The sequence below is a fragment of the Poecilia reticulata genome, chromosome 14 (assembly GCF_904066995.2).
Source record: "Poecilia reticulata chromosome 14, P_reticulata-male-v2, whole genome shotgun sequence".
Taxonomy (NCBI): domain Eukaryota; kingdom Metazoa; phylum Chordata; class Actinopteri; order Cyprinodontiformes; family Poeciliidae; genus Poecilia; species Poecilia reticulata.
The window spans coordinates 11,818,603-11,845,086 of record NC_088843.1 but is presented as its reverse complement, the minus strand read 5'-3'; the positions used below and the strand labels follow the sequence as shown (position 1 = coordinate 11,845,086).

The following is a 26,484-nucleotide window of genomic DNA, read 5'->3' as shown; positions in this document are numbered from 1 at the left end:
AAAATACATATTCATAGTACAAAGAAAAAGCACAATTATTGCAGGATATAGTGGTTGGGAGGAAGTTTTCCCGTTTTGTTTACAAGGTGAAACTTTATTATGTACCTACAAACAGTTACAGTGCATGAAATGTGACACCAGGCCAAATATAAACAGCAGAAATATATTAATTGGCATTTGTCTATTTACATACTTTAAATCAATAATTTTTGCTGGTATATAGGACTGGTTGATCTGTAGGCTAAATCTGAATTTGATCCCACTTGGGCCCCTCACTCCAGCAGAGGCAGATAAAAAGTTTGCATGTCACAGTTTACAATATGCAATATTCTGTCGTATAATTTAGACACATTGTATGTTTTCTGACTAACGACCTGTTCTTATTTTAATTAACTATTGTAAAGGTCATATTAACACCTCTTTGCCATGTGTCTAGATATTAATCTATATTTACGCCAAGATAGCAGCCCAAATTAACAGTAATTTTGCATAGGTAAACTTAAAAATGAAAGCTTCCCTCACCTACTACTTAAAGTAAAAGACGCCACTGTTTGGCCATTGATTTTTGTGCTGACACTTCTCTCACGATCCCACCATGCAACAGCAAGCTAGCATTGGCGGCTAACCGCTACATTTGACCCTGCAGTGTGTTCCATGATGCTCAACTAGACATCCGGACAGTGTGTATGGAAGATGGCGACACTTATCCTCCCCGGTGAATGGATCAAAAACTGGGAAAAATCAGGAAAACACGAATTGTGAGTACATTTGAGCGTCAATAAATTTCCGTATAATAGAGGGGTTTTATCGTTTCCGTAAAACAAAACAAAAAAAAATTGAGAGCTAGCACTAAAACGCCCTGCGGGCCAGTGTTTGGAATATGCTAGCTGTAGCAATCGAGGATAACGTTAGCAAACAGTTTAAGTGGCCTAACTTGCATCGCCGTAAGGAAATGTTGAATGTACATATTATAAGTATACTTTAATATAAAGCATAATCGTTTGACTCAATTTTATAACATTTTGAATTTGACGTATTCTAGCAAGCTAACCACATCTGCTCGCTAAGAGACTAGCTAAAATTGTAAACACGCACCAAGCTAGTTAAAATCCACCTAGCTAAGTCTTGCGCTAAATTTATCTGATCCCTAGTTTGTAAATAAAGTGAAAAATAGTGCCAACTTTGGGGGATTGTGGCCCACTGACGTCCTACAGACGAGTGATAAACAGTTAGTAGAAAAAAAACTTCGAAGGCAATCTTTAATAATGTAAAAACTAACAAATCATGTGGAGGGAAACAACGGAGCTTGATGCTACAGCTAGTTAGCAGTAACGTTAGCTTCGTTATTGGCGGTTTCAAGCGCTTTATTGAATTTTCTTTGCTATTATCAATTTTCTGAACTCGAAATGACGATTTATTGTTAATATTGTTCCCCTAATCTTTTCAATATAATGACTCGTCGAGGAGATACAGAGACGGTGTTAAAAAGGCGACAGCATTTTGTTTTGACATGACAGTCAATCGTTTTTTATATATATATATATTATTATCTGAAATTAGATGCATTTTTAACAAATAGCAAATTAGCAATCGAAGCTAGTGTAAAAATCTAATTCTTGGTTTCCACCGACGGAATATCAACAACAAGCATCAAACTTTACAGTATCCAAACAGTTGCCTCTGGATCGTCCATACCCCGTGAACGATTTTTTTTAAAAATTTGGGATAGAGGGATGTTTTCACACGACTAGAGACAAACTTGGCATGAGTGAAAATTTACCAGATTTTTAATATATCCGTCTATACACAGCTACAGTAGCAGTTGGTAACCGTAGGCCTCGCATATCTGAGAAAGGCCTACAGTTGAGCTAATGCTAAAACTCGTATGCTACAAGCTTGTGTATGTGGCCGACAATGCATTCGCACAAAATTGTTTTGCATCATTCAAACATATAAATCACATTTAAACACTTCTGTTCAGTTACATCAATGCATGTTTGATTAGTGAGACATTTGGTGAAGACATTCAGAATGTTACTTTAGCAGCAGGTGGCAAATGAAGTGAGGGAGTTTCCATTTTCTGTGTGTAGTTTTGAATGTTTTTCTAAACCATAATATTAAATCTGGAATGCTCTGCAGTAAACAAATGGAAGTTAGAAGTGATTTTGAATAATATATTCTTATTGAGAGATGAACTGTAGCCACAATTGGGGTATAAATTATATATTAGATTTAAGTGCTATTTATGTAGCCATTGCGCCCTTGTTTAAATGTAATAGTTTAACAGACAAGTCCACATTACTAGCAATTCACCCCTTTGCCTATTTTTACCCTCATATGCTTATAAGCAGATTATGGAGGGGAAAAAAAGTTGCTTTAAATATGACATTCCTTGTTTTTTCTGCAACAAACTCTGCAAAGTATCATGGTTGAAGTTAAGATCGCCCCTGTCCAGTTTGTAGTTAATTTAGCTTTTTATTGTCATAATTTTGAACAGTTGTGTATTAAGTGCTGTCACACTTTATTTGATGGTAACGGGGGTAAACATGTACATTTTTTTCTGCTCTCTTAAAGATCCGTAGGTGGCATGAAAATAATAATAAATGACTTTTTGTTTCAAAGCCAGCAATGATTTGCATTTGTTTTTAGCTGCCTTCTGTCACTAAAAACACTTCAGAAGGCCTTTTCTTCATCGGAAACCGGGTCACGTGGGCACATCTGCAGTTAACAGTCGTCACCGCAGTGTTGTCAACTTGGCCACTCTGTTGCAAGATTTAGCGACTTTACGAACAAATAATCGGTATTGACCAAAATCAGGAGCACTGACTTTTAAAATAAATAAATAAAAATAAAAAATAAGTGATCAGCCAGAAAACTGCAATCGGTGCAGAGTTAGAGTCCATCCAACTGGCCAAATATATTAACATGCAGAGGGGATGAATGAGCGATTTTAAAAATCGTGCCAAATATTTCACCCAAGTGGTCCTTTGCGATTTCCCACACTGATTTTTGCAATAACTGTTGAGATTAGATACATTTTGCAGCTCCGTGTGAAAATCAGCAGAAGCTTTACTTCTTGTTTGTGGGTCGTTGTCTGGCTGCAGAGTTTATTTCCACTGTGCAGCTGGTTTTCAACAACCATGAGGCACATAAGGGCGTTATCCGTCACAGAGACGTTATCAAGTGCTTCCTGGTTTGGTTAGTATTTGGCTTAAGAAGCAGAATAAGGTGAAACTTGTATGGAAATATGTTCTGTTAAATTGATTTTGTTGGCCATTTATTTCTTGATTAAACTGTAAAAAAGACAAAACAAGCAATTTTTTGTCATGGTAAGTTGGATGAATTAATCTCAGTTTGTCTATTTTACTTCCCAGTGTGCAACTCTGCAAAGAGCTAACAGAGAAAACTGATCATGGGAATGAAACTAAAGGTAAGTCGGATAATAATTTTCTTGTCAATGTGAGTTTGGCTGCGTAAAAAGAAACTTTTATAATATTCATCAATCATTTGAACATTTTCTGACTATTCCTCAGTCCCTGTTAAAATCTCGAGCCAACACTAGAAAACCTGATGGCAATGACGCTCAGATAAAATCTGTTATTCCAACCTGAAAACATCTCCACTCTAATAATTTGAACCGTGCACTTTTCTCATGCGTTCTCTGAAGTTGGTTTTAGCTTGGACGTGTTGTGTTTTGTCTCTTCAGACATACAGGCCGCTCTTTATGAGGTCTGCTCGCAGGTTGTCCAGGGTAACCTGAAAATTGATCTCGTTTCCGCTGTCCTCGGGGAAATGATGGTAGGAATATGTCCTCTTTTTTCACACAAACCCTCCGCCTCCATGAAGCAGAGCAGTACTAGCAAAACAGTCGTTTGCTGCTGTTCATTTGCAACATTTTTTGTGAATTATAGCTTTTTTAAAAAGTCAGGAACGTAATGACTTTATGTTCCTTTTGCCCTTCTATAACATGTAATTGATCAACAAAAGCAATACTAAAGTTTTTAATACATTTTGCAACAAAAATAAACCTACAACACAGTTTGCTCCAATGAGTCGTATTTCTTTATTGCACTCGCCTTAAACATGTCTTTGTTTTGTTTTTCAGGAACTCAGAGATGATTTGCCATCGATTTTAGCAGATGTGTTCTGTATATTAGGTAAACGATACAGTTTGAAACAATAGTTATTCAATTGAATAAAACAGAGATTGATATCTTCATCATGCTCTCTTCCCCTTTACATCAGATTTAGAAACTGGTGCACTAGAAGAAAAGAACAAGCGGGACCATTACACTCATTTAGTGGGAGCCTGTTTGGTAAGAACAACATTTGATTTTGGTTTTGAATTTTTTAGTGACTTGCTTTCTGATGAACTGAGTTGTTAATTCAAGTCAATTTTCCCAGCACAGCAGCTGAAACATTCCTGCTCTTCTGGTTGTTTTATTTTCCAGTAAAAGACGGCTTATATGAAAAATGGGTCATTTATACGAGGCATTATTTACTGTTTTATCGTTGGCACTTTAGTATTTGTCGTCTTGTATTTAACTTTCCGACGTCCACCTTTTGTTTCATCATGTCAGTCTTTTGTACCGGAGGCCATCCTGAAAGAACGACTCGACCCGGAGACCTTGGAATCTCTCGGATTGATAAAACAAGCTCATCAGTTTAATCAAAAGATTGTAAAAATCAAGACTAAGCTATTGTAAGTAAGAGCCGTCCGCCTCTTGTTCTGTGTGACGCATGTCTAGTACTTTACCGTACTTTTTTCACCCCCCCCCACACACACACACACACACACAACTTTTCTTTCTTCTCAGTTACAAACAGCAGAAGTTTAACTTGCTAAGAGAGGAGAACGAGGGCTACGCCAAACTGATCACAGAGCTCGGCCAAGACTTATCCGGCAACATCACCAGCAACCTCGTCCTGGAGAGCATCAAGTCCCTCATAGGTACTGATGTTGAGCTGTTTCATTAAGCATTTATCGCATTGCTTCAATGTGAGCTACTAATTATCGATGATGATTTGATCGTACCGCTGTACTCACCATCGATAATCGACAAGTTTTCCGCGTCGTTTTAAAGCAAGCTCTTATCGTCTTCTTCTTCCATCTCGTGTGTTTTCGCTGTAGGCTGCTTCAATTTGGACCCTAACCGGGTTTTGGACATCATCTTGGAGGTGTATGAGAGCCGGTCTGAACAAGATGAGTTCTTTCTGTCCCTCATCAAGTCCTACATGTGTGAGCCAATCACCCTCTGCCATATTCTGGGCTTTAAGTTCAAGTTCTACCAGGTGAGTGAGCGGGAAGTCCAGGGTTTTGTAACCCTGCAGTTTATTGTTTTAGTTAATTGAAAGCTGAATATCTTGGAAAAATTATTTTATTTCAGTAATTCCATTCAAAATTGTTCACCTTTTGTATCGCTTCATCACGCAAAAGTGATGCAGTTCAAATGTTTCTATTAATTTTAGTTATAACTTACAACTGATCCTTTTGCAAAAGCTGGTCACAGTACAGGCACTCAACTTTCCATCATTATGTCTGGATATATCAGTCTTGTGACGTTTTGTGGCGTTTTGTGACTTACTCTACATGTGGAGGGTGTGCATTGCTTTTTGGCAAGACAACTCTACAGTCCTCTCCATGACTATGTGAAAAGAATTTAACATGTTTGGTCGTTTTGTAATAATTTTCTCAAAAATTGTAGCATAGATTCTGATTATCATCAGTATTAACAGAGGTAAAGAAAATCTACTATATATATATATATATATATATATTAGTGATTTTCATTGTTTTGTTAAAGCAGTAACCCTGACAGGTTCTACTCAGCTTGGATAAAATAAAACAACCAGATTTAAAAACGGATTGTTTTGCCTGTTTCCGATAGATAATTTGCTGACACATCGTGTAATTTTTGTCCAGGAACCTAATGAGGAAACTCCAAAGTCACTTTACCACATTGCTGCTGCTCTCCTGAACCACAAGCTGATAGAGCTGGAGGATCTCTATGTTCATGTAAGGAGAATAACTGCAACCCAGATTCTAAAATATTTACATTTCTTCACTGGTTTCTTGGTCCCTTTACTGGACATTTCTAATGTGTTAAGTAACTGCAACCCTTCAATAGTTATTTCTTTTTTAAATACACCTCTTTAAAATGATTTCTGCCTGTTCTCCACTTCCAGCTTATGCCAGTAGATGCCACCATCGTAGAAGAACACAAACGGGAGATTTCAGAGGCCAAGCAGATTGCTCGCAAGCTGGTGACAGTCGTGCTTCCCTCGGAGAAAAGCGAAGACAAGGAGAAGGAGAAGGAAAAGGAAGAAGAAAAGAACGAGAAGGTGAGTAACTCTCGTGTCCGCTGCCTGTTTTAGGGCAGTCAGGGTGTACTCCATCCTGCTTCGCTCTCAGCATCTTCATTAGCGGGCTCCTCAGCCCATCAAATGATCGTCTGAATAATATATCGCTGCAGTGTGGCTCCTTCTGTGCTGAGCTTCATAACTAATGTGCTCATTATTTAGCTTTTAATTAATCTTAATTACTTTAATAACCATTTCTTTCTAATTCCTAAAGCCACCTGACAACCAGAAGCTCGGTCTTCTGGAGGCTCTGCTCAGGATCGGAGACTGGCACCACGCCCAGAGCATCATGGACCAGATGCCGTCTTTTTACGCTACTTCTCACAAGGCCATTGCGCTGGCGCTTTGCCAACTTGTACACCTGACCGTGGAGCCTCTTTACAGAAGGTGCTTATTATCACGTCGTACAGATTGTCCAGTGTTTGTTTTTTGTTTTTTTTTCCCCCTACAACAGCCAGACAAAAACAGAGATTTATTTGAGAGCTTCGAAGCCAGTAATCCCTGCACAGAAAACTGATATGGTGCTGCGTTCGTTCCAGAGCCGGCGTTCCGAAGGGAGCGAAGGGCTGCGCGCTGCAGCCGCTGCAGAACAAGCGGGCTCCTCAGCCCACCGAGAGCTTCGAGGACCTACGGAAAGATACGTTCAGCATGCTCTGCTACCTGGGCCCTCACCTCTCCCACGACCCCATCCTCTTTGCCAAGATAGTCCGACTGGGCAAGTCCTTCATGAAAGAGGTGAAGCCGCTTCCTGGTGTGTTGCCGCGCATGTGTGATGGTGACCTTTTTGACCCATTTTCTTTGTTTTTGTTTCACAGTATCAATCCGACGGTAGACCTGAAGTGAAAGATAAGATGGTTAGTGGCAGACTACAAATCCTCTGAAAGATGACTCCTCGTGAAACCGTCCAGCCAAGCTTGGTGTACATGAACCCTGTTAACACTGAATGTGTGTTTATTTCAGGAGATTTTGCTGAGCTGCTTCCTGAGCATCGCAGACCAGGTGCTGCTGCCCTCTCTCTCCCTAATGGAGTGCAACGCCTGCATGTCTGAGGAACTGTGGGGCCTCTTTAAGCTCTTTCCCTACCAGCACAGGTAAAGACCGTGCAACGCTGAACGCAGCTCTGTGAAACGTTAAAGCTCAGCGTCTTGTTTTATATGCGAATCCCTTCTGATAATCCGTTTGCTGAAATGTAAAGGCAACTTTTGTTGAGTTTTAAGATGTGATTTTCTTTGCAGGGGTTCCAGAGAAAAGGAATGAATTCAAGAGTATATTGATTTTTTAAAAATATGTTTATATATATATATTAAAGTATGAAAACAGAATTTTCTTCCTTTTCATAATTGCTTGGTGTGGGTCTGTCAGATAAAGTTCAGCCAAAATACACAAACGTTTGATTAAATATTAAAAAGTTTCAGTTTTTAATATTTAATAGGAGAAGGTCACCAGGTTAGGAATTCAACCTGATTACCACATATTAATATTATTAATTACTTGCTTTATGTTGTAATAATTTAAAAAAATGTTCCCTTACAGATCTTGAAGCTGTGGATTGTTCAGGGCTCTATTATCGTTGTTATATACCAACTTCCTGTAAGTGTCTGTTCTCTGTGTGTTTGTGCTCTAAGGTACCGGCTTTATGGGCAGTGGAAGAACGAGACCTACTCCGGCCATCCACTGCTGGTCAAAGTAAAAGCCCAGACTGTGGAAAGGGCCAGATACATTATGAAGTAAGGAGACTCTTTTCTGTCACTTTTCTAATATAAAGTTAGTAACTCACTAACGGCAACGTGTGAGTTGTTGTCGTTTCTGGAACTTAATATTTAAAATCTCTAACTCTAGTGTTATTTCTTTTTCTTGTCTTCATCTTTTGGGTGGAGACACATTTCAATGTTCATGTTAAGTATTTATATCGAAACTGAAGAACAGCAATATTAAGCTAATTGAAGCATTGCAGTTTTAGTTTCTATGTATTACCCACATGAGATTAAAGTTTATTTAATCTTTAACTGGAGTGACGTGTGAGGTTGCTAAGTATGTATCTTGTTAATGCTGCGTAATTACTTGCAAACCTCAATTACCGTATTTTCCACACTATAAGGCGCACCGGATTATAAGGTGCATAGAAGAGACGCCAGTTTGCCAATTTGTTCCGTACTCTATTATTACACATCCGCATGTGTAAAGAAATGGTCGCCGAGTGCATTATATAGCATCCTGCCCCAGTCGTTGTTTCACTCACGGTGTTGGTGTTGCAATATTGTGCCCAACTGCTTTCTGGGTAACACAGACCAACCGACACGCTGCCGCCGCAGTTTCTGTCTCTCTTCCCCCGCCCCTCCGCCCCCCCGGCTTTAAATGTATTATTAAACTTTATTAACAAACCAGCGTTCTGACAACTATCCCAGCATGCACCGCGCACTTCTTCTACGGGGGAAAATTAAGTCGGCGGCTGCTTACGGTAGTTGCTAGACCTGTTGTGGCTCAATATTGGTCCATATATAAGGCGCACCGGATTATAAGGCGCACTGTCGGCTTTTGAGGAAATTGAAGGTTTTTAGGTGTGGCTTATAGTGCGGAAAATACGGTAATTCGAATATTATATTAAAATTTGCTCATTTCAGTGACTCAGTTGACTAAATGATGGATATAAATACACAAACTGATGTTTTTAAGTCATTGCTTTTCTTATTGTTTTCTGCCTGCAACAAAAAGCAATTAATACTGAAGTATAGGCTTAATGAAAAGCATGTTGGATGTCTGCTTAAAGGTCGTTTAAAAGGTACTTTAAATGTGACAATCATCATCTGAGCACACGTCCTGATTGGCTGAGAGTGTTTCGCCTGTTATAAGTGTCCCACATTTTACTGTATATTATTGCTGAAATCACCTTATTTCTTTTGTTTTGTCTTTTTTCCTCTCCCCCAGGCGCTTGACCAAAGAGAACGTAAAACAGTCTGGACGGCAGATCGGCAAACTGAGCCATAGCAACCCCACCATCCTCTTCGATTACGTTAGTACAGCTGGCTGTAATTATTTCACTCTGAATCGTTCGGATAAACTCTGAAAAGACGCACAAACGCCATATTTTTGATCTAATAAAGTAGTTTTTATCACGTAACAGGATGCTAGCTTTATGTGGGTTGTTATCATTGTTGTTGTTCATGTTGTGGCAGTTGTCTGCAAAATAAAAACTGGCTTGGAAAACTCCATGAACAAAATATTTAAAATCAATTCAACTGGTTTATTGTAGTGTAATGTCCTATTTACTATAAATTGTTGTTTTTAACACCTCTGAAAATGAAATTGTATAAAATTATGGCATGTTATAAATTGTATGCCATTAGGAGTAGCTTGATTGTTTAGATCCTCGAACCGTTTCTGCACATTTACTTTTAAAAACAGCGTTTTTGTTTAGCTCTGCTTTTAAAAACGGCAGCTGTTGTCAGTTCTTTCACACTAAATCTCCTCCGCCTTCGACTTGTCTGTCAGATGTTGTCTCAGATCCAGTGGTACGACAACCTCATTGTTCCGGTGGTGGACTCATTGAAATACCTCACATCTCTCAACTACGACGTCCTGGCCTGTATCCTGCACTTTCTGCTCGTAAATGTTTCTGTTGATGTCTTAAAAGAAAAAAAAAAAAGAGCCATGTTTCCGTGTCGTTCCTCTGAACTCTGACCTCAGATTGCATCATCGAAGCTCTGGCCAATCCCGAGAAGGAGAAGATGAAACATGACGACACTACCCTCTCCTTGTGGCTTCAGAGTTGGTGTTTTCTCTCTTAAGAATCTGCATGAAAATGCAGAGATGCCTTTTTGACATTGAGCGTATGATTCACATCTGAGTGTGTGTGTTTTTTTTTTTTTCTTTTTTTTTTTTTTGTCATTCAAGGTTTGGCGAGTCTGTGTGGAGCTGTGTTCAGAAAATACCCGATTGAATTGGCCGGCCTGCTGCAGTACGTTGCCAACCAGCTGAAGGCGGGAAAAAGGTCAGAAAAGCCTAATGTGTCCGTACAGCAACGTGTTGCCTTATTCCGCATTTTACCATGATGCATTTCACTAATGTATTGAAGAGAAGCTTTCTAACGTAAACATTTGTGATGTATGCTAATGCTAGGCATTGCTAAGGGTCACTTTTTTATTAATTTGACTTGGAATGCTTTATTTATTTTGTTGAAAACAAGGTATGAACATTCTTTAATTCTTTAAATGAACAATTTAATGTAACTAGAAGACTTCCTAGCTGCTGTCCGTGTTTTTCTTATGTGGCTTTTCGTTGTTGCAGTTTTGACTTGCTGATTCTGAAGGAGGTGGTGCAGAAAATGGCTGGCATTGAGATCACAGACGAAATGACTTCAGAACAGTTGGAGGCCATGACGGGAGGAGAGCAGCTGAAAGCCGAGGTACAAAAGTCTATAATATAATCTGTGTGTGTGTGTGTGTGTCCTGCAGTGATGTCGGTGTTTATCAATGCGACCGTGTTCACAGGGCGGCTACTTCGGCCAGATCAGGAACACAAAGAAATCTTCCCAGCGCCTGAAGGACGCTCTGCTCGACCACGAGCTGGCGCTGCCGCTGTGTTTGCTCATGGCCCAACAACGAAATGGAGTCGTTTTCCTGGAGGGAGGAGAGAAGCATCTGAAACTCGTGGGGCACCTTTACGACCAGGTTTGCACCTTCTCAGTAGTCTATTTTTAAATACCTTTGAGTTTCTAACTTTTAAAAAAAATTCACCCTCAAGAAACTTTTCTGTTTTTTGTTTTTTTTTCAGTGTCACGACACACTGGTGCAGTTTGGTGGCTTTTTAGCCTCCAACCTCAGCACAGAGGATTATATAAAGCGAGTTCCCTCCATCGACATCCTCTGCAACCAGTTTCACACCCCGCATGACGCCGCTTTCTTCTTGTCGCGCCCCATGTACGCACATCAGATCTTGGTTAGTGGATTCCCATTTGCTACTCGGACCGTTGAACCTGCTCCGTCACCTGTAGCGAGGCCGAGTCTCGGATAATCGATTCAAATTATTTCATTTTCTAAAACCTGCAGTCAAAATACGAGGAGCTAAAGAAGGCCGAAAAAGGCAACCGGCAGCAGCAGAAGGTCACCAAGTACGTGGCGGCGTGCGAACAGGTGATGACGCCGGTGCACGAGGCCGTGATGTCGCTCCACCCGGCCAGAGTCTGGGACGATCTGCGGCCTCAGTTCTACGCCACCTTCTGGTCGCTCACCATGTACGACTTGGCCGTGCCGCACGCTGCGTATGAGCGGGAGGTAAACAAGCTGAAGGTCCAGATCAAGGCCATCGAGGAGAACTCTGAGATAGTAAGTGTTCGTTTAACTGGAATGTGTGCCGGCTTCATCAACAAACAGAAATCAGAGTAGTAGACGACGAAGAGCTGCTCTGACGGTTTTTCTTTTAATTTTAAGCCTTTAAATAAGAAGAAGAAGGAGAAGGAGCGTTGCACAGCCCTGCAGGAAAAGCTACAGGAGGAAGAAAAGAAACAAATGGAGCACGTCCAAAGAGTTCTGCACCGTCTCAAGCTGGAAAAAGACAGCTGGTTGTTAACCAGTAAGTGTCATCAAGCACACGTCTCAGTGATGATTTAACCATAAATCTTCAACTTTTCATGAAGTCTCATGTTCATCTTGCTCTGCGATCTCACGCAACTCTAAAATATTTCACGGCAGAATCCACAAAGAACGAGACCATAACGAAGTTCCTGCAGCTGTGTCTGTTCCCTCGCTGCATCTTCTCCTCCATCGACGCCGTGTACTGCGCCCGCTTCGTCGAGCTCGTCCACCAGCAGAAAACCCCCAACTTCTGCACGCTCCTCTGCTATGACAGGGTAAGAGATTCAGGAAACCTGTGAGAATATTTCAATACTAACATTGCGGGGTTTCTTCAAGCAGAGGTTCATCGATTTTGAGATTTATTTTTTTATTGGTTATTAGCGTTGGACATGTAGAAAAGTTGACAAGGACATGTAGACTCTAGGAGTGGGTGATGTGGCTTAAAAAAAAATTTTATTTCAAATTTTTATTTTTCATACAAGATGCAATTTTCTGATTTTAAGTGATTAAGATTTTTTATTTTTTTACATGATTTCGTTTCCCCCCCCAAAAGCTGTCTTTTATTTCAATCATCCCTTCTGCAAGTTGTATCAGTATCAAAGTATCAGGCTGTGAGGATTTCTGTTATGAGAACATCGTCATAATATTAGCAGGAAAAGGTCACAATTTCACCAGAAACATCACAAAATTGAGCGAAGTTGTCCTCAATTAGGACTGCACAGTGGAGCAGTTGGTAGAGCTGTTGTCTTGCAGCATGAAGGTTCTGGGTTCGATTCCCGGCCCCGGTCTTTCTGCATAGAGTTTGCATGTTCTCCCTGTGCATGCGTGGGTTTTCTCCGGGTACTCCGGTTTCCTCCCACAGTCCAAAAACATGACTGTCAGGTTAATTGGTCTCTCCAAATTGCCCCTAGGTGTGAGTGTGTGTGTGCATGGTTGTTTGTCCTGTGTGTCTCTGTGTTGCCCTGCGACAGACTGGTGACCTGTCTAGGGTGACCCCGCCTCTCGCCCGGAACGTTAGCTGGAGATGGGCACCAGCAACCCTCCCGACTCCACCAAGGGACAAGGGTGAAAGAAAATGGATGGATGGATGTCCTCATTTAGATAAACGTTACCAAATATGTCGTAACCTTCCTATTAACTAAAAAAAAAATGCTGTTTGAGATGCATAAAAACCCATAAATATTCTGTCTTTCGTTATATTTTTCATCGGTGGAGGTCGCCAATTTCCCACCTCCCGCTGTCGATGACCCGGTTCGTTCCGCTCTGTACTGAAACCTGCAACGTAAACGCAGGAAGGCTCAACTTTACCCGAGTTGTCGTACTGCGTTTGCTGTAAATTCAGACGACGCCAAACTACGTCGCTGTTGATTGTAAGAAAAAAACAACTAGTAAGATGAGTCTGCATCACTTCCCATGCGAATAAAAATAAAGAGGGAAAGAGCTAGAGCAATCGGATCTGGCATATCTCATTTACCCAGAATGCATTGTGGTGTAAACGTGACGACAACCGTGTGACGGTATTTTATTTAAATTTATAAAAACAGCCTACGTTATACCTAATGCTTTGTTTCTGCATCTAAAGTAAACTTTTCTCAAACGGAGCATATTGTTGCAGCTGATCCCTTTAAAAGCTGCGCTGGATCGTTTTGCAGGTCTTCTCTGCCATCATTTACACGGTGGCCAGCTGCACAGAGAACGAGTCCCACCGCTACGGCCGCTTCCTCTGCTGCATGTTGGAAACGGTGACCCGGTGGCATAGCAACCGCGCCGTCTACGAGAAGGTTCGCAGCTCTGCCCAATTCCTGCGCTCATTTGCGATAAACGACGTTTTGTCGGTTATTGTCGGCGGGTATTTGATGAGTTTCTTCTTTATTGCTCAATTTTTTAGGAGTGCGTGAATTACCCAGGCTTCCTGACAATCTTCCGAGCCGCAGGGTTTGATGGAGGAAACAAAGCGGATCAGCTGGATTATGAGAACTTTCGGCATGTGGTCCACAAATGGCACTATATGCTGACTAAAGTGAGCTGGCCTTTTTAAGATTCTTTGTTTTTTTTTTGAGTGATTTCTGATGATGACAATCAAGAGAAGATGCCGCATTTTCATGAATATTTCTAATCGATTCTCTTCTGTCTAGGCTTCAGTCCACTGCCTGGAAACGGGAGATTACACCCACATCCGGAACATTCTGATCGTGCTTACCAAGATCCTACCCTGCTACCCAAAGGTCCTGAACCTGGGCCAAGCGCTGGAGGCCCGGGTCCACAAGATCTGCCTTGAAGAGAAGGATAAGAGGCCAGACCTCTATGCCTTAGCAATGGGGTAACACAGCATTGTGTGCTCCATGTGGAGCCTTTAGCTAACATCTTTTTCTTCAAGCTTTGAGATAACACAGATACATACATGAAGTCTCTTGAGAAGCTTTTGCAACTCACTGGCAGGATTACAGCTTATTGATTCACTTCAGAATTATTTCTCAAAATAAGATAATCGTATCTGTTTGGGAATATTTAATTGAGTTCAAATTTTGGTCTCTTCTAGCTTGCATGCAATATATATATATATATATATATATATATATTTTTTTTTTTACACTTAGCCTGAAGGAAGCTTTTAATATTAGACAGCAAGGAATTCAACTAAAACTGAATCCAGTCTGATGTGGAGAGGAGGGCAGTTTCTGACCAGTCTGAGCTTGACCAAAGCACTTCAGGGTTAATTGCAGGGGGCTTCTCTGCTTATCCACATTCCTACTGCTTAGTTACTGATAGACGTTGTAGCTTTGAATCCTTCAGAAAGTGAATAAATGACTCAATTCATCCATTTTTAGGGATCAGTCACACATTTCTAACCTCTAATTCAGAACAAAGAACAATAACTGATGAATTTACAGAGGGAAAAAGTGGGATTTTACAGCTTTGTGCCCACTTCCCACATAAATATTTTACATTTTATTTAATTGCAAAGCAATCGGAGGATCTCATTTTGGCCCTGCAGAGAGTAGACCTCTGACAATACATCTGTGATGGTAAATAGGAATGTTTGACCAGAAGAAGAAGTGAGCTGCTCTGTGTGAGAATCAGAAGCTGTTTTTTGGGGGTTTCTCGTTCCTTTGTGCAAACTGCGTGTGCGTCTTGCAGTTATTCAGGTCGGTTGAAAAGCCAGAAGGTGCACATGGTCCCTGAGAACGAGTTCCACCACAAGGACCAGCCAGCTCGCAGCGCCACGCCAGCGAGTCAGCAGAACGGCCCTGGGAGCGCCGGCAAGCCCGCCGCCAACACCAGCAAGACCGAGGAGGGGGGGTTCGAAGACGGGGGTGAGTGATTAGTAACTGTTTATTACTCTTATCTGTTGCAAAGCCGTCTGCCTGTTGAATTTCTAATATATGCGACCGTGTGTTGCTCAGACCGGATCAAGGATAAATCTCAGGGGACCACAAAGCCAGTCAACAAAGCCAACAGCACAGCAGCCAAAGTGACCACCAGCAATGGGAACGGGGCCCTCAACAGGTAACCTGCCTCATCTGTGACACGTGAAGCACATTCCTGACACAATGTAATTCACAGGGTTCATTTGCAGTATTCAAAAGTATGGAGAATATATTCCAGGTTTGCGTAAGTGTGGAAAGATGACAAAATACTTTGGATTTTTCTGCAGATTTTTACTCCCTGTTCAGCAATAAGATCTGTCCATTTCTCACGCCGTCAAGTTTATCTGTGATCCGTCTGTTAGCCATCATCCATTCTCCCATCTGTTTGTTTTCATGCATCAATTTTTCCATTCAAGTCTCTGATCCATCCATCCATCATCCATCCATCCATTTGTTTGACTACCAAACATCCATTCATTCATTCATTTCTGATAGATTTAATCTTTTACATCTGACCCACGGCTGCGTGATAAATCAATTGATCAAAACATTTTTTAATGAAAAATCTGGAATGTTTTTTTTTGTCATTATTATTCCATCAATGCTCTTCTTGTGATTTTATTTGTCAGCCCACCCAAGGCCTGAAATCTTGCTTTATAGTTTGTAATTATTCAGACTTTGACTTCAGGTGAACTGCCAGATGGAACGATTGAAACTAAAGAAAGTTTTTGAAAATATTTTCCATCATTTTTATTTCTTTTTAAGGGAAAAAATTATCTGGTATGAAAAAAATCTGAGATTTTATTTTTAAGCTCTCAATAAAGCCGTCTGTGGTTAAATTGATTGTTTTGTTTGTACTATTAAAACTCATAAAGAATCCCAAGAAATCCTAGTCTGAAAAATCAATTTTAACATAAAAAAAAAATTATGCAGGAACTCTGATTCAACTTTATCAAATTTTGTCTTTAACAACTTTTGTTTTAGTGTTAGAAAAAAAACTGCTTGATTTTGTTAAGTTAAAAACAAAAAAACAACTTTGTTCTGCTTGCAGCACCAAAGCTGTGAAAGACGACAAAGAGAAGAGCGGGAAAGAAAAAAAAGAAAAGAAGGAAAAGACGCCAGGTAGCACTCCAGAGACAAAGGCGGAGAACCGCAGGGAGAAGCAGAGAGACGAAAGAGCGGGAAAGGAGGAGCGGTTGCTGCGCGAGGGTAAGGAGAAGACCCCGAAAGCAGACCGGGAGAAAGTCAAGCTGGACGAAAAGAGCGGCAAAGACGACAAGGCCAAAGCCGGAAACGGGGAGCCAGTGGAACCAGCCAGAGACGCCGTCAAGGAATCCAAGAACAAGGAGAAAGGAGACAGAAATGCTGCGATCGCAACCCTCAAGTCACCAAATCCGAGATCCGATTCGGCCGAATCTGAGAGGGGTGAGGAGCTGTTTACACTTTTGTCCTCCAAAGGAGTCAAAATTTCGTTTGTGATGCTCTTAAGTCTTACATTTGAGTTGGTGAAACCTGGTTAAAGGAGGAGATGAAGCGGCGGGTATTTTCATCGTGGACGCCGGCTGTGCAGATCAACAACTTCTGCTTTTCTCGCCTCTGCAGATCACAAAAGACGAAAGCTCGACAGTCACTCGTCCCCATCCCACTCCTCATCTGTTAAGGTTAGTATGGCCTGAGGAAGGCCGTGCCCGTTTCTACTCTGTCTGCCGGAGCATTCCCTGCCTTGCACATTCCAGCAGCTCCGAAGATCATCCCGGGAGCGTCGTCTCGCAACGCAGGCACGGCATCTGGAAGCCTCCACCCTGACCCATGGGAGTTGGAAACCATTCCATGGACTTGAGCTGAAAATTTTCCAGAATTTGGAGAATTCCTGAAGGACTTAGTCAAGAGAATATTATGTATATTATATATTTTCATATTGGAGAGAGAAAAAAAAGCCTATTTTCATAGAAGTGAAAGCAGTCTGTGTGCCTTCGGAAGAATTTTTCGACCACGTTTCTATATTCCTGTGGAGTTTTTTTTTTGTTTGTTTTTGTGCTTTTAAAAAAAAAAAAAATAGTATTCCCGCCCCGTCAAGAAGTCTCCAAAGGCGAAGTGTTTTTTCCTCCGACCGGGAGCCATATTCAACCAGTCGAAATAGTCCCCAAGAGTTTTTCCCCTCCATTTTTCTGAGCTCTTCCCTCTTTAACGCGATGTAAAGTACCTCGGTGTCCCCCTCAAAGACGGATGGTGTCCAGCAGACCTCTCTGGCGCCGCCTCCAGAGAACCTCCACGTCCGAGCCGCCGGGCCCTCTTCCTTCTTCGCTTCTCGAGACCGGCCCATGCCACCGCCACCACCACCGGCTTCGCATCGCACCGAGCACGCCCAGCCGGTCCCAGCGCCGCCACGCTCAACTCTACATCTTCCGGCCGTCTTCTTCGCATCCGTCGCTCCTGGCAAGCCGTACGCGGAAGAGAGAGCCGCCAGCGCCCCGGGGGAAGACGGGAGAATGAATGTTGCGAATCCACCAGAAATGCTGTGGAAAATAGAGCCTGCCTCCCCTGCCTACAAAGAGAGTGTGAGGGGGAGAGTGGGTGAGACCCGAGTCGTCTGGAGCCTCGGCCCAGCCGCTGGCAGCTTGTGATAGGCATTTATTTAACCCTTCCACGAGAGAAATAGGCTCCATGTGTCTTATCCATTCCTGAACTGTAAGTGACAGCAGCAGTTATCTCTATAGGGATGCACTCCAAACACACGCACACACACACAGGCACATAACTGCACTCCAAACACACACACACACACACAGGCACATAACTGCACTCCAAACACACGCACACACACACAGGCACATAACTGCACTCCAAACACACACACACACACACAGGCACATAACTGCACTCACACACACACACACATACACACACACACACAGAGGCACATAACTGCACTCACACACACACACACACACAGTCTCAGATATGACCATTACTAACAGCACACGCACTTTAGAAGTATCGTTATACCAGCTGCGCTGATATAGCAGACATTGTTTTAGTGTTGAGGCTTACTCCACATTTTACACATGCTCAGGGTTTTTCTATTAGATCTTATCTATTTTCTAATTGTTGACATTCCAGATGTCGAGTCTATGAACTCTCCTCTATGTAATAACTTTGTCAAAGCCTCAGTTCCTGAAGGTCAGAGATCAAGGGAGGAGTTTGCTGTTGGATCGGCTCCGCTCCTCCCCCCTCCTCTTCCTCTTCTACCGACTTTCTACTGCTGTCTGACAACCTCCTCCCACCTCCCACCCCCTCCCAGCTCATCTGTCATCTCCATTCATCCCTACAGGACAGTAGCAACGAACTCAAGGATCCTGCAACCAAGGTTGGAACCGTCTCTGCTACTCTTACGTACAGCCTTCCTGTTCCAGAGATCTGATTCTGTGCGTGTTGGCGAACTTGCCTTTTTGCCACATAACTTAGTTTCATATTTATAAACGGTTCTCCAATTGTCGTCGACAGTATTCATGTCTCAGGAAATTCCGCACACGTTTTACAAAAAGTGGTGGATAATCCTGAAGTGGAAAAGAAAATGATGCGCGGTTTTTCCAAAAAAAAAAAAAAGTACAAATAAGAAATTATGGTAACACTTTATTTGAAGGGATATGCATAAGACTGACATAACGGCACTCATGAACATGAAGTCTTCATGAATGTTTATGCAAATATGCATTAAACGTTACATTAAAAGTGCTTAAAAAGTGTCAACTTAGCATAATTTGGTAAATACATTTTTTATCCAAAGTTGCATTAAAATGTCCATTAAAGTCCCTCGGGGTTCTTATCCCCAGAGATACAACCACTATAGCCAAGTCTAATTATGAGGATCTTCTGACCAAAGTTAAATCAGATATACAACGATGGACTGTCGCCCCTTTCATGAGTTTAACCCAAAGAATTGAAGCTATCAAAATGAACCTACTACCAAGATTTATTTTCTTGTTTCAAGCCCTACCAGTAGAAATGGGACAAGAGTGGGACACAATGCTTTCCAAATTCATATGGCATGGATAAAAAGAATTTAAAAAGAAAGGTTTCATCCTTCAGGAGGTGTCTATTCTCAATATAATATACATAAAAGTATGTCTCTCCAAAACAATACCCCCTTGTTCTCTTTTTTGTTTTACTTTGTTTGCTTTTTGTTGTTTTTTGTTTGTTTGGTATTGCTTTCATAAATAAAAATGTAAAGAGAAGAAATGTATCGGATCACAGACTGAAACTGTGCTTTTGTAATCTTCTCAATACCTCAAAAATAAAGAATAAAAAAAAAAAAGTCCATTAAAGTCAACTTTGCATTAAAAAGTGTCATTAATTACCGAATGACACTTTAGGACAATGTTCATAAAGACTCCTTCATGTGTTAGGTCATGTTATGACGGCGTCCTCTCAGTCTTATGCACACCCCTTCGAATAAAGTGTTACCAAATTAATTTTTTTTACTTTTTTGCCCCTTCTACTCTGATTCTCCAAAATAAAATTCAAAGCAGCCAATCGCCTCCAGAAGCCGTTCAATTAAAATTTTAAGTGACTGGAGTTCAGCAAGAACCTGTCAGTCAGACACCAGTTGAAGTCCAGCGCGCCTCAATCAGACGAGCGGCTCGTTAGAAGCTGCATGAATTTAACTCTTGGGCATCATTGATCTGATATGTGTAGAGCAGTGCGCCAAGGTAGGACAGTACTGGAAGATGAGGATTTTTCCTTCCACTTCGGAATTATGTGTGTTGGTTTCAGAGATATTTGCATCTTTTTTATTTTTTTGACCGCTTAATAAGAAATAAATATATTTTTTTTTTTTGGGATGAACAAGGCAATTGTAGAAAGCTGGACATTTAAACATACAAGAGACGATCATTTTATTCATAGTTTAGTAATACAAGCCGTCTCTGCCTCCTGCTGACAGCTCTGCTCTTTGGAGTTACTTGCTTCTATTGATGTTTTTTATTATTATTATTATTATTATTTGTTTGTTTTTTGATGAACCAATGAGTTTAAATCAATATTCCCTGTCTTCAGTTCCAAGTGACATTGTTAAAAAAAATATTTTGTTCTGGATAGTTTTTTTGTTGTTTTTTTTTTTGGTGCAGCAAAAAACTTTTCCTTATCTCAGGTCCCATTCAGTTAAGTCATTTTACTGTCTTTAATTGTAAATTTCCACACTCCAACAGTTGTGGCGATTGCTGTTCTAATTAGACTTTTGGTTTTCTTGGTGATATTTTCATTTTTGTAGTAGTAATAGTAAATTGTTTCCCTTAGGGCTAAATCTGCTCGTACCCGTGGGCTGCTGTACGGATGAAATGGGGGGGAAAACTGTTGCCACAGTAGAGTAGAGCATGAATTTAATTTTAAAAACAAAAAAAACCCTGATATTATCCGTGATAAATTTGCAAGAATGAAGGGTAATAATTTCCCACGATGAAGTGCATACATTTGCAGTATTAAAACTAACATTCTCTGAAATCGTAAAGTCAGAAATGTGCAATAAAAAACCCCTCAAGTTTACAGAGGTCATAAAGTCAAATAAATTGCGACAAATAAATTCAACTCCTCTAAGGTGAAGTGGTGAATTTAGGAGAGGTGCATCTGGATATTTTCCAAAGTGTAACATTAGAACGGTTTCTCCACGAATGGCTTGGAAAAGGATCTGGGAAAAAAACAGCTGGGGCTGCGAGGAAGGAGAGGCTGTAACACGGCCGCTTTGGATCTGAGCCCGGAAGATGTTCTGATGCAGGGAAACGGACTCGGACATTTTGGAAAATGTTTATTTCTTTCCTACAAATTTCTGACTTTAAACTGTCACAGAATGTCTTGGTAAATGTATTCATTTATCATGGGAAAGGTTCTCTTTTTATTTCTTGCAAATGTGGATTTTTTTCAGCGTCGGTATCCATTTCCTTTATTTTGTAATTATTAGAAACAAATTTCTAAGGAGGTTTTTTTTTTGTTGTTGCTTTGGGTGGAGATGAACTCCTCCTTGTCTACATGGAAGCAGATGGAGTGTGCTTTGTGGTTTAAGGAGTCCTCTCTCACACACACACACACACACACACCGGTGTGAGGAGGACGATGGGAATGTTTGCTGGCTCTCGTCAGGATGGTAGCTGCAGAGTTTGGGACGTACTGGAGCCTCTGGAGGCTTGTGAGAAGTGAAGTGTGTTTCAGTTTTCTGGTCTGCAGGAGACAAAGACTTTTCACCATCTGAGAGGGAGAGAATGAGGCAAAGTTTGGAAATGTGCAGAAGTAGCTGATGTGGCATTCAAAAATGAGTCGGGGGTCCATATGTGTGGGTTCTTACTTATAAAGTTTGATCATTTAGAAGATAAAAAAAAATGTTGCCGGTATTTGGGCTTGACATTTTCTTATTGTTTTTTTCTTTGCAATACACACACAGGTCTAGAGGTGTTTGCTTTGCACTCTACTGAATTCAGAAGTGCATCGTTTGGATGGTCCAGTTCTGTAGAGGGCAGGTGTAATGGCTGCTTTCTTTTTTTCTTTTGTTTTTACCTATTGATACGTTTCTAATTTAAATTTTTGGCACAAAATGGATCAAATGCATGTTCTATGTCACAAAAGAAGCCAAAGTCTAAGTAATGTTTAAGAACTGAGAGTTCTCTCTAAGCAACTCATAAAGGGATATTCCTCGTTTACATGAAGTGTTCCTGTTGGCACAGAGGGGCTTCGACACAATAATCCTCTGCTTTAAACTTTATGCTGTTCATTTATGAAATGCAGAATGTAGCAAAAATATACTTTCAAATGGTAAATTCAAATCGGTTTTGATCTAATAACCAATCGGCTCCAACAGTGACGGGATGTTTCCCAGCTTTAGGCTCCAGGTCCGTCAGAGCAGGAAGTCTTGGTGGCCGATATGGACTTAAAGTTTTCTCAAGCTATTTTGTGGCATAATTGTGATCATGATAAAAATTGATGAGAATTATTTGTTACCTCTTTCATGGCGATCACTGCACAGCAACACATTCGTAAAAACTGCTCTTGGAAAAACAAACCCATTTGTGATGTTCTTCTTTAGGACATCGGTCACATAAAGAAGACGGATTTGCATCACTAGACTGAGTTTAATCATATTTCAAAATGTAATATTCGATATTCCCATTGAGCCAAACGGTGGAGAAAATGGTAAAACTCTGACGTCTACCTGCTCCTTATCCCGTCTATGAGATGCAACATAAAAAACCTTCAGTTTTAGTGACGTCATGATCAGCAGATCAGGTTTTGGATACGTTTGGTTTGCATAGACTTTCTTCCTCGTTTGCATCTGCAGAACTCGATGTGCTCAGATGGAAGATGGCATTTTATTTCTTTTATGACTCGTGTAAAATCTCTTATTCTCGGTTGTGATATTTTCCGATGTTGAATGTTTGGGAAACGGAAGAACTGCAGCAGCTGAGTCGATCTGTTTGCTAATCCCCGATTGTGTTCCTGGAAATCCCTTACGTTACTTTAGACGTGGTCTGACCTCACAACTATGCCTTCTTTTCTAATTGGCTGCGTTTTGTGACCGTTTTGTATCGCTCTCTCAACGGCAGAGTAAACGTTGTGTGGGGTTGAGTACTGATGACTCTAAGAGCGAATTAGAAAACGAGATGTTTAGGGAGAAAATGAGAGAATGGTGTCTTTGCTTCATCTTAAAGTGTCAAATCTACATCGACTTAGATTTTGTTAGGCTAAAAAAAAATAAATAAAAAATTGAATCGGTCTGAATTAAGGTTGATGAGCAAATCGATGTTTGATGCTCGTGTGGCTTTAGTGGCACGAAGCTCTTTCGTCTTGTTATTGTTGCCGTTGCGTTTTTTGGTGTTTTTCCTCCAGTGCTTACAAAAATCGTTTTAACTCAATTTTTTTTTTTTTTTTTTGAGGGAAGTGAATCCACCGTCTGACATCAGAGTGTTATTTTTCCTGTTCCCCTCTAGAGTAGGATAGAAAGAAGACGCATCGCATTAAACTGCAAACTCTCTGAGGCCACGGCAACGGGTCATTAAAGCTACAGAGTATGTTAGAGGAGGATGAAAAGGAAAAAAAAAAAATCAAAGACAAGTTTTATTGAAGATCCCTAATGTGATTGGGTTCATCCTCCAGAACCGTCCTAAAAACCCAGAGCATCTAACAAGAGATGAGAGGGATTTAGGCATGAGGCCATTTGGGCTTTTGAAGGTGAGCAGCAATGTTTAAAAATCAATACAAACATGGGGAGGAAGACGAGCTCAGCGATGAGTCACACTGGCAAAACCGAGTTTATATTAATAATTTGTAAGGATTGCTTACATCCTGACTATGTTTAATAGATTAGCTGTATTGAATTTAATATTATTTATAAAAATAAATAAAAAAAAAAGGTGTCTGAATACGCTGCCTGGACACGAAACGGATACCGACGTCGTCTTAGAGTGATGCAAGTCATTATTGAGGCGTCGGGCAGCAGTCAGGCTTCAACTTGTCTGTGTTCTGTTCATGTGGGATTGTTTCCAGCAGCACATCAACTTTAATTCAGTTGCCCGGTCCAAGAGCAGAGAGAGGGAAGTGGAGAAGAAAGACACAGAGAGCGTACAAGGCCGATCCAAAGAGAAGAAGGAGGAAAAGGAACGGAAAGAGAGAAAACGAGTGAGCGCTTTACGCTTAAAACTACTGACCAGTTAGAGACCGGACGGGGAAGGCGGCTGTTCAGCTCAGAGACTGCCACCGGCATTGAACTGCCACCAGCGGCAGAACATTTGAGCATTTTTAAGCGCAGCGATCCGCTCAACAAACGGCTAACGACGTCGCTTCTCTTTTAGGATCACGCCGTCAACGACCGCGAGGCCAGCCAAGAGTCCAAGCGGAGGAAGGACGAGAACGGCACCAGTAAGCGCTTTCTGTTCCGTCTCGAGTCGGCCGCGGCGAAGCGCGAAACGTGACGGCGGGATCGTTCTCTCCCCAGATTCCTCCAAAAACAGCCAGAGCACGAGTCCTTCCTGCGACTCTCCTCTGACGCCGGAGAAGGAGAAGACCAAGAGATCCAAATCCTCGAGCAAGGAGAAGGCCGAGTCCGTGAAAGCCGAACGAACGTCTTCCGGAGGCAAGAAGGTCAGCCCGGCGTTCGTTGCTACGGCGACGCTCATTATTTACCTGCGTTTGGGTAGCCTGTTGAGATGAAAACCCATACGTTTTATTGTTTGCATAAAAAAAGAAACGGGCGTCTGTGCAGATTTTCACGTTTGTGTGAAGTGAAAGAAGAATACTTTGGTTTCATATTTGTTATTCGTAAAGTGAACCTTTAATTTGTCCTGCAGGAGTCCAGACATGAAAAGTCTGAGAAGAAGGAGAAGAGGGACAGCGCTGGAGGGAAGGAGGAGAAAAAGCAATATCCTTGAGTGAACAGTGACTTGAAAATCTTACCGGTAATCTTCTTTTTCTTTTTCTTTTTTGACAAGTTGTATATTTTTGACCCAAGCAGTCTCAGTCGGACGCTCGTCTTTACTTCGGCACCCTAATCTAAGCAGCCATAGTTTCCTCCGTTGCTCTGTCTGCCGTGTGTTTCTGAATCGAGTTAAACTCGGGTTTTCTTTTTGCTTCCATCCTGATATCATTTCTCGTGGTTTTACTCGGCCGTGTTGCTCAGGTCCAACGAGTGTTGCTGTGTGCAGACAACAGAACTGGTTCACAGGTTCCTCTTTTAACAGCTTCAAGTGTCTAACTGAGGTCATGTTGGGGTTTAAACCGACCGTGTTCTCTGTGACTCGAACCTGATCCCTGATGGGTGAAAAGTTTTTGCTCTGTATATTGATAATTTGCCCACACTCTTGACACAAATCAGTGTTTTTTTTTTGTTTTTTTTTTGTGACTGTTTTTAAATAAACTTTTAGGAGATACTAATTTAAAAATGTTGAACGATATCAAAGGAAGCAGTTCTGGTTCCCGCCTGAGCTTTTTTCCTCTGAATATTGACGGAGCACATTTTAGACAATCAGTCGACAGTCCCTCGTCTTTTTATTTTTTTATTAAATTTTTTAAAAAGTGATTCAGTTTCCCTTAACGATCACACTCATAAGTCGTCTGACAAGCACAGATAATGTGCACTAATCAGTGAAGGTAAGAACCGTTCAGCTTCTCTCTCATCCGCTCTCAATCAGCCGTCTTTGCAGTCGCCTGATGCTCTTTGTTTCCTCCCCTCTCTGTGCTGCAGCAGAAATGGATAAGCTGTACTTTTATCTGCAAGACATCCACAACTCCACCTGTACCACTTATTGACTTTCATTCTTATTTACGATTGTATTTTTCTTTACTTTTTTTGTTTTTCTTTCTTCCCCACCATGCCTGTTGTTAGCTGTGGTTAATTCACACAATACCCAATTATTCTTCCTGTTTCAGACGATAAACCAGCTGAATAAAATTTGTCTTCTTTTTTTTATATATCTATATATATATAGGTATATATATATAGGTATATATAATTATATACATAAAATAGTTTGGGCACAAGGTGCTGCTGTAATCACAGTGTTACTCCTACCAGAAATGTGGTTACTGTATGAAATGATCTTTTGGTAGCAAATGGTCATGGATTCAATAATCTCATGTTTGAAAACTGTTTTTATTTTTGTTTTTGTACAATGTCTGGCCTTGCGTTTTTTTTTTTTTTTGCTTTTATTGGATATAACCTGCGTTTCCATACTCACTTACCTCATATCCTTTTTGAGCTACTTAGATCCTTTTATTTATTTATCTTCACCTTTTAATCTAAGTAGGACAGCAAAGCATAAGTGAGGAAATAATACCTAGGACCAGTTTGTATATTGTGTACAATAATAAAAAAAACATAACATGAAATTTGCATCATGTTATTTCATTCTTTTTATTTTTTTTTTCTCCATGTCCCATGCAAGTTCTTCTGTGAATTTGTGTTAATCAGGTTTTTACATAATTTATAAAAAAACAAAAACAAAAAAAAAAAACAGAAAAATGTCGGTTCAACTTTGATTCAGATGTAGAATTGTAAAGAAAAATTCTGACGCTCTGTACTCCAAATGCAACTGTTTCAAAAATGACGTTTGGAGATTTTATCTGCTGTACTCAATGAGTGTATGTTTTGTTTTTTAAGAAAAAAAAAAAAAGAAACTCAATAAATAATAGTTTTCTTAGTGTCACTTTAA

The 26,484-nt window shown here is 40.8% G+C and overlaps 1 protein-coding gene across 7 annotated transcripts; it reads left to right on the top strand.

Moving 5' to 3' along the window:
* Positions 1-599: 599 nt before the first annotated feature.
* On the top strand, positions 600-26,484 carry thoc2 (THO complex 2). 7 transcript variants are annotated; one of them, XM_017308548.2, is made up of 39 exons: positions 600-758; positions 3,375-3,430; positions 3,707-3,798; positions 4,106-4,157; positions 4,246-4,316; positions 4,581-4,702; positions 4,818-4,951; positions 5,132-5,292; positions 5,924-6,016; positions 6,187-6,342; positions 6,575-6,747; positions 6,900-7,095; positions 7,176-7,214; positions 7,321-7,451; positions 7,986-8,087; positions 9,286-9,370; positions 9,850-9,943; positions 10,045-10,125; positions 10,252-10,348; positions 10,645-10,762; positions 10,848-11,027; positions 11,131-11,295; positions 11,406-11,681; positions 11,787-11,928; positions 12,048-12,205; positions 13,583-13,711; positions 13,819-13,950; positions 14,066-14,250; positions 15,069-15,244; positions 15,335-15,437; positions 16,350-16,723; positions 16,901-16,959; positions 18,630-18,665; positions 23,828-23,956; positions 24,130-24,196; positions 24,273-24,418; positions 24,625-24,695; positions 25,377-25,423; positions 25,521-26,484. In XM_017308548.2, the coding sequence occupies exons 1-38, from the start codon at positions 694-696 to the stop codon at positions 25,402-25,404; spliced, it is 4,674 nt and encodes a 1,557-aa protein (XP_017164037.1). In that variant the 5' UTR covers positions 600-693; the 3' UTR covers positions 25,405-25,423; positions 25,521-26,484. The 7 variants fall into 7 exon arrangements, 4 of the variants coding, with proteins under 4 accessions (XP_017164037.1, XP_017164036.1, XP_008425813.1 ...); XM_017308547.2 differs by having other exon boundaries at positions 23,825-23,956; XM_008427591.3 differs by having other exon boundaries at positions 23,825-23,956; positions 25,518-26,484.

Coding starts and splice junctions, on each gene's coding strand:
- thoc2 (XM_017308547.2), top strand. CDS start 694: ATGGCGACACTTATCCTCCCCGGTGAATGGATCAAAAACTGGGAAAAA. Junction 4,703..4,817: donor AAAATCAAGACTAAGCTATT/GTAAGTAAGAGC, acceptor CTTTCTTCTCAG/TTACAAACAGCAGAAGTTTA. Junction 9,371..9,849: donor CCACCATCCTCTTCGATTAC/GTTAGTACAGCT, acceptor CTTGTCTGTCAG/ATGTTGTCTCAGATCCAGTG.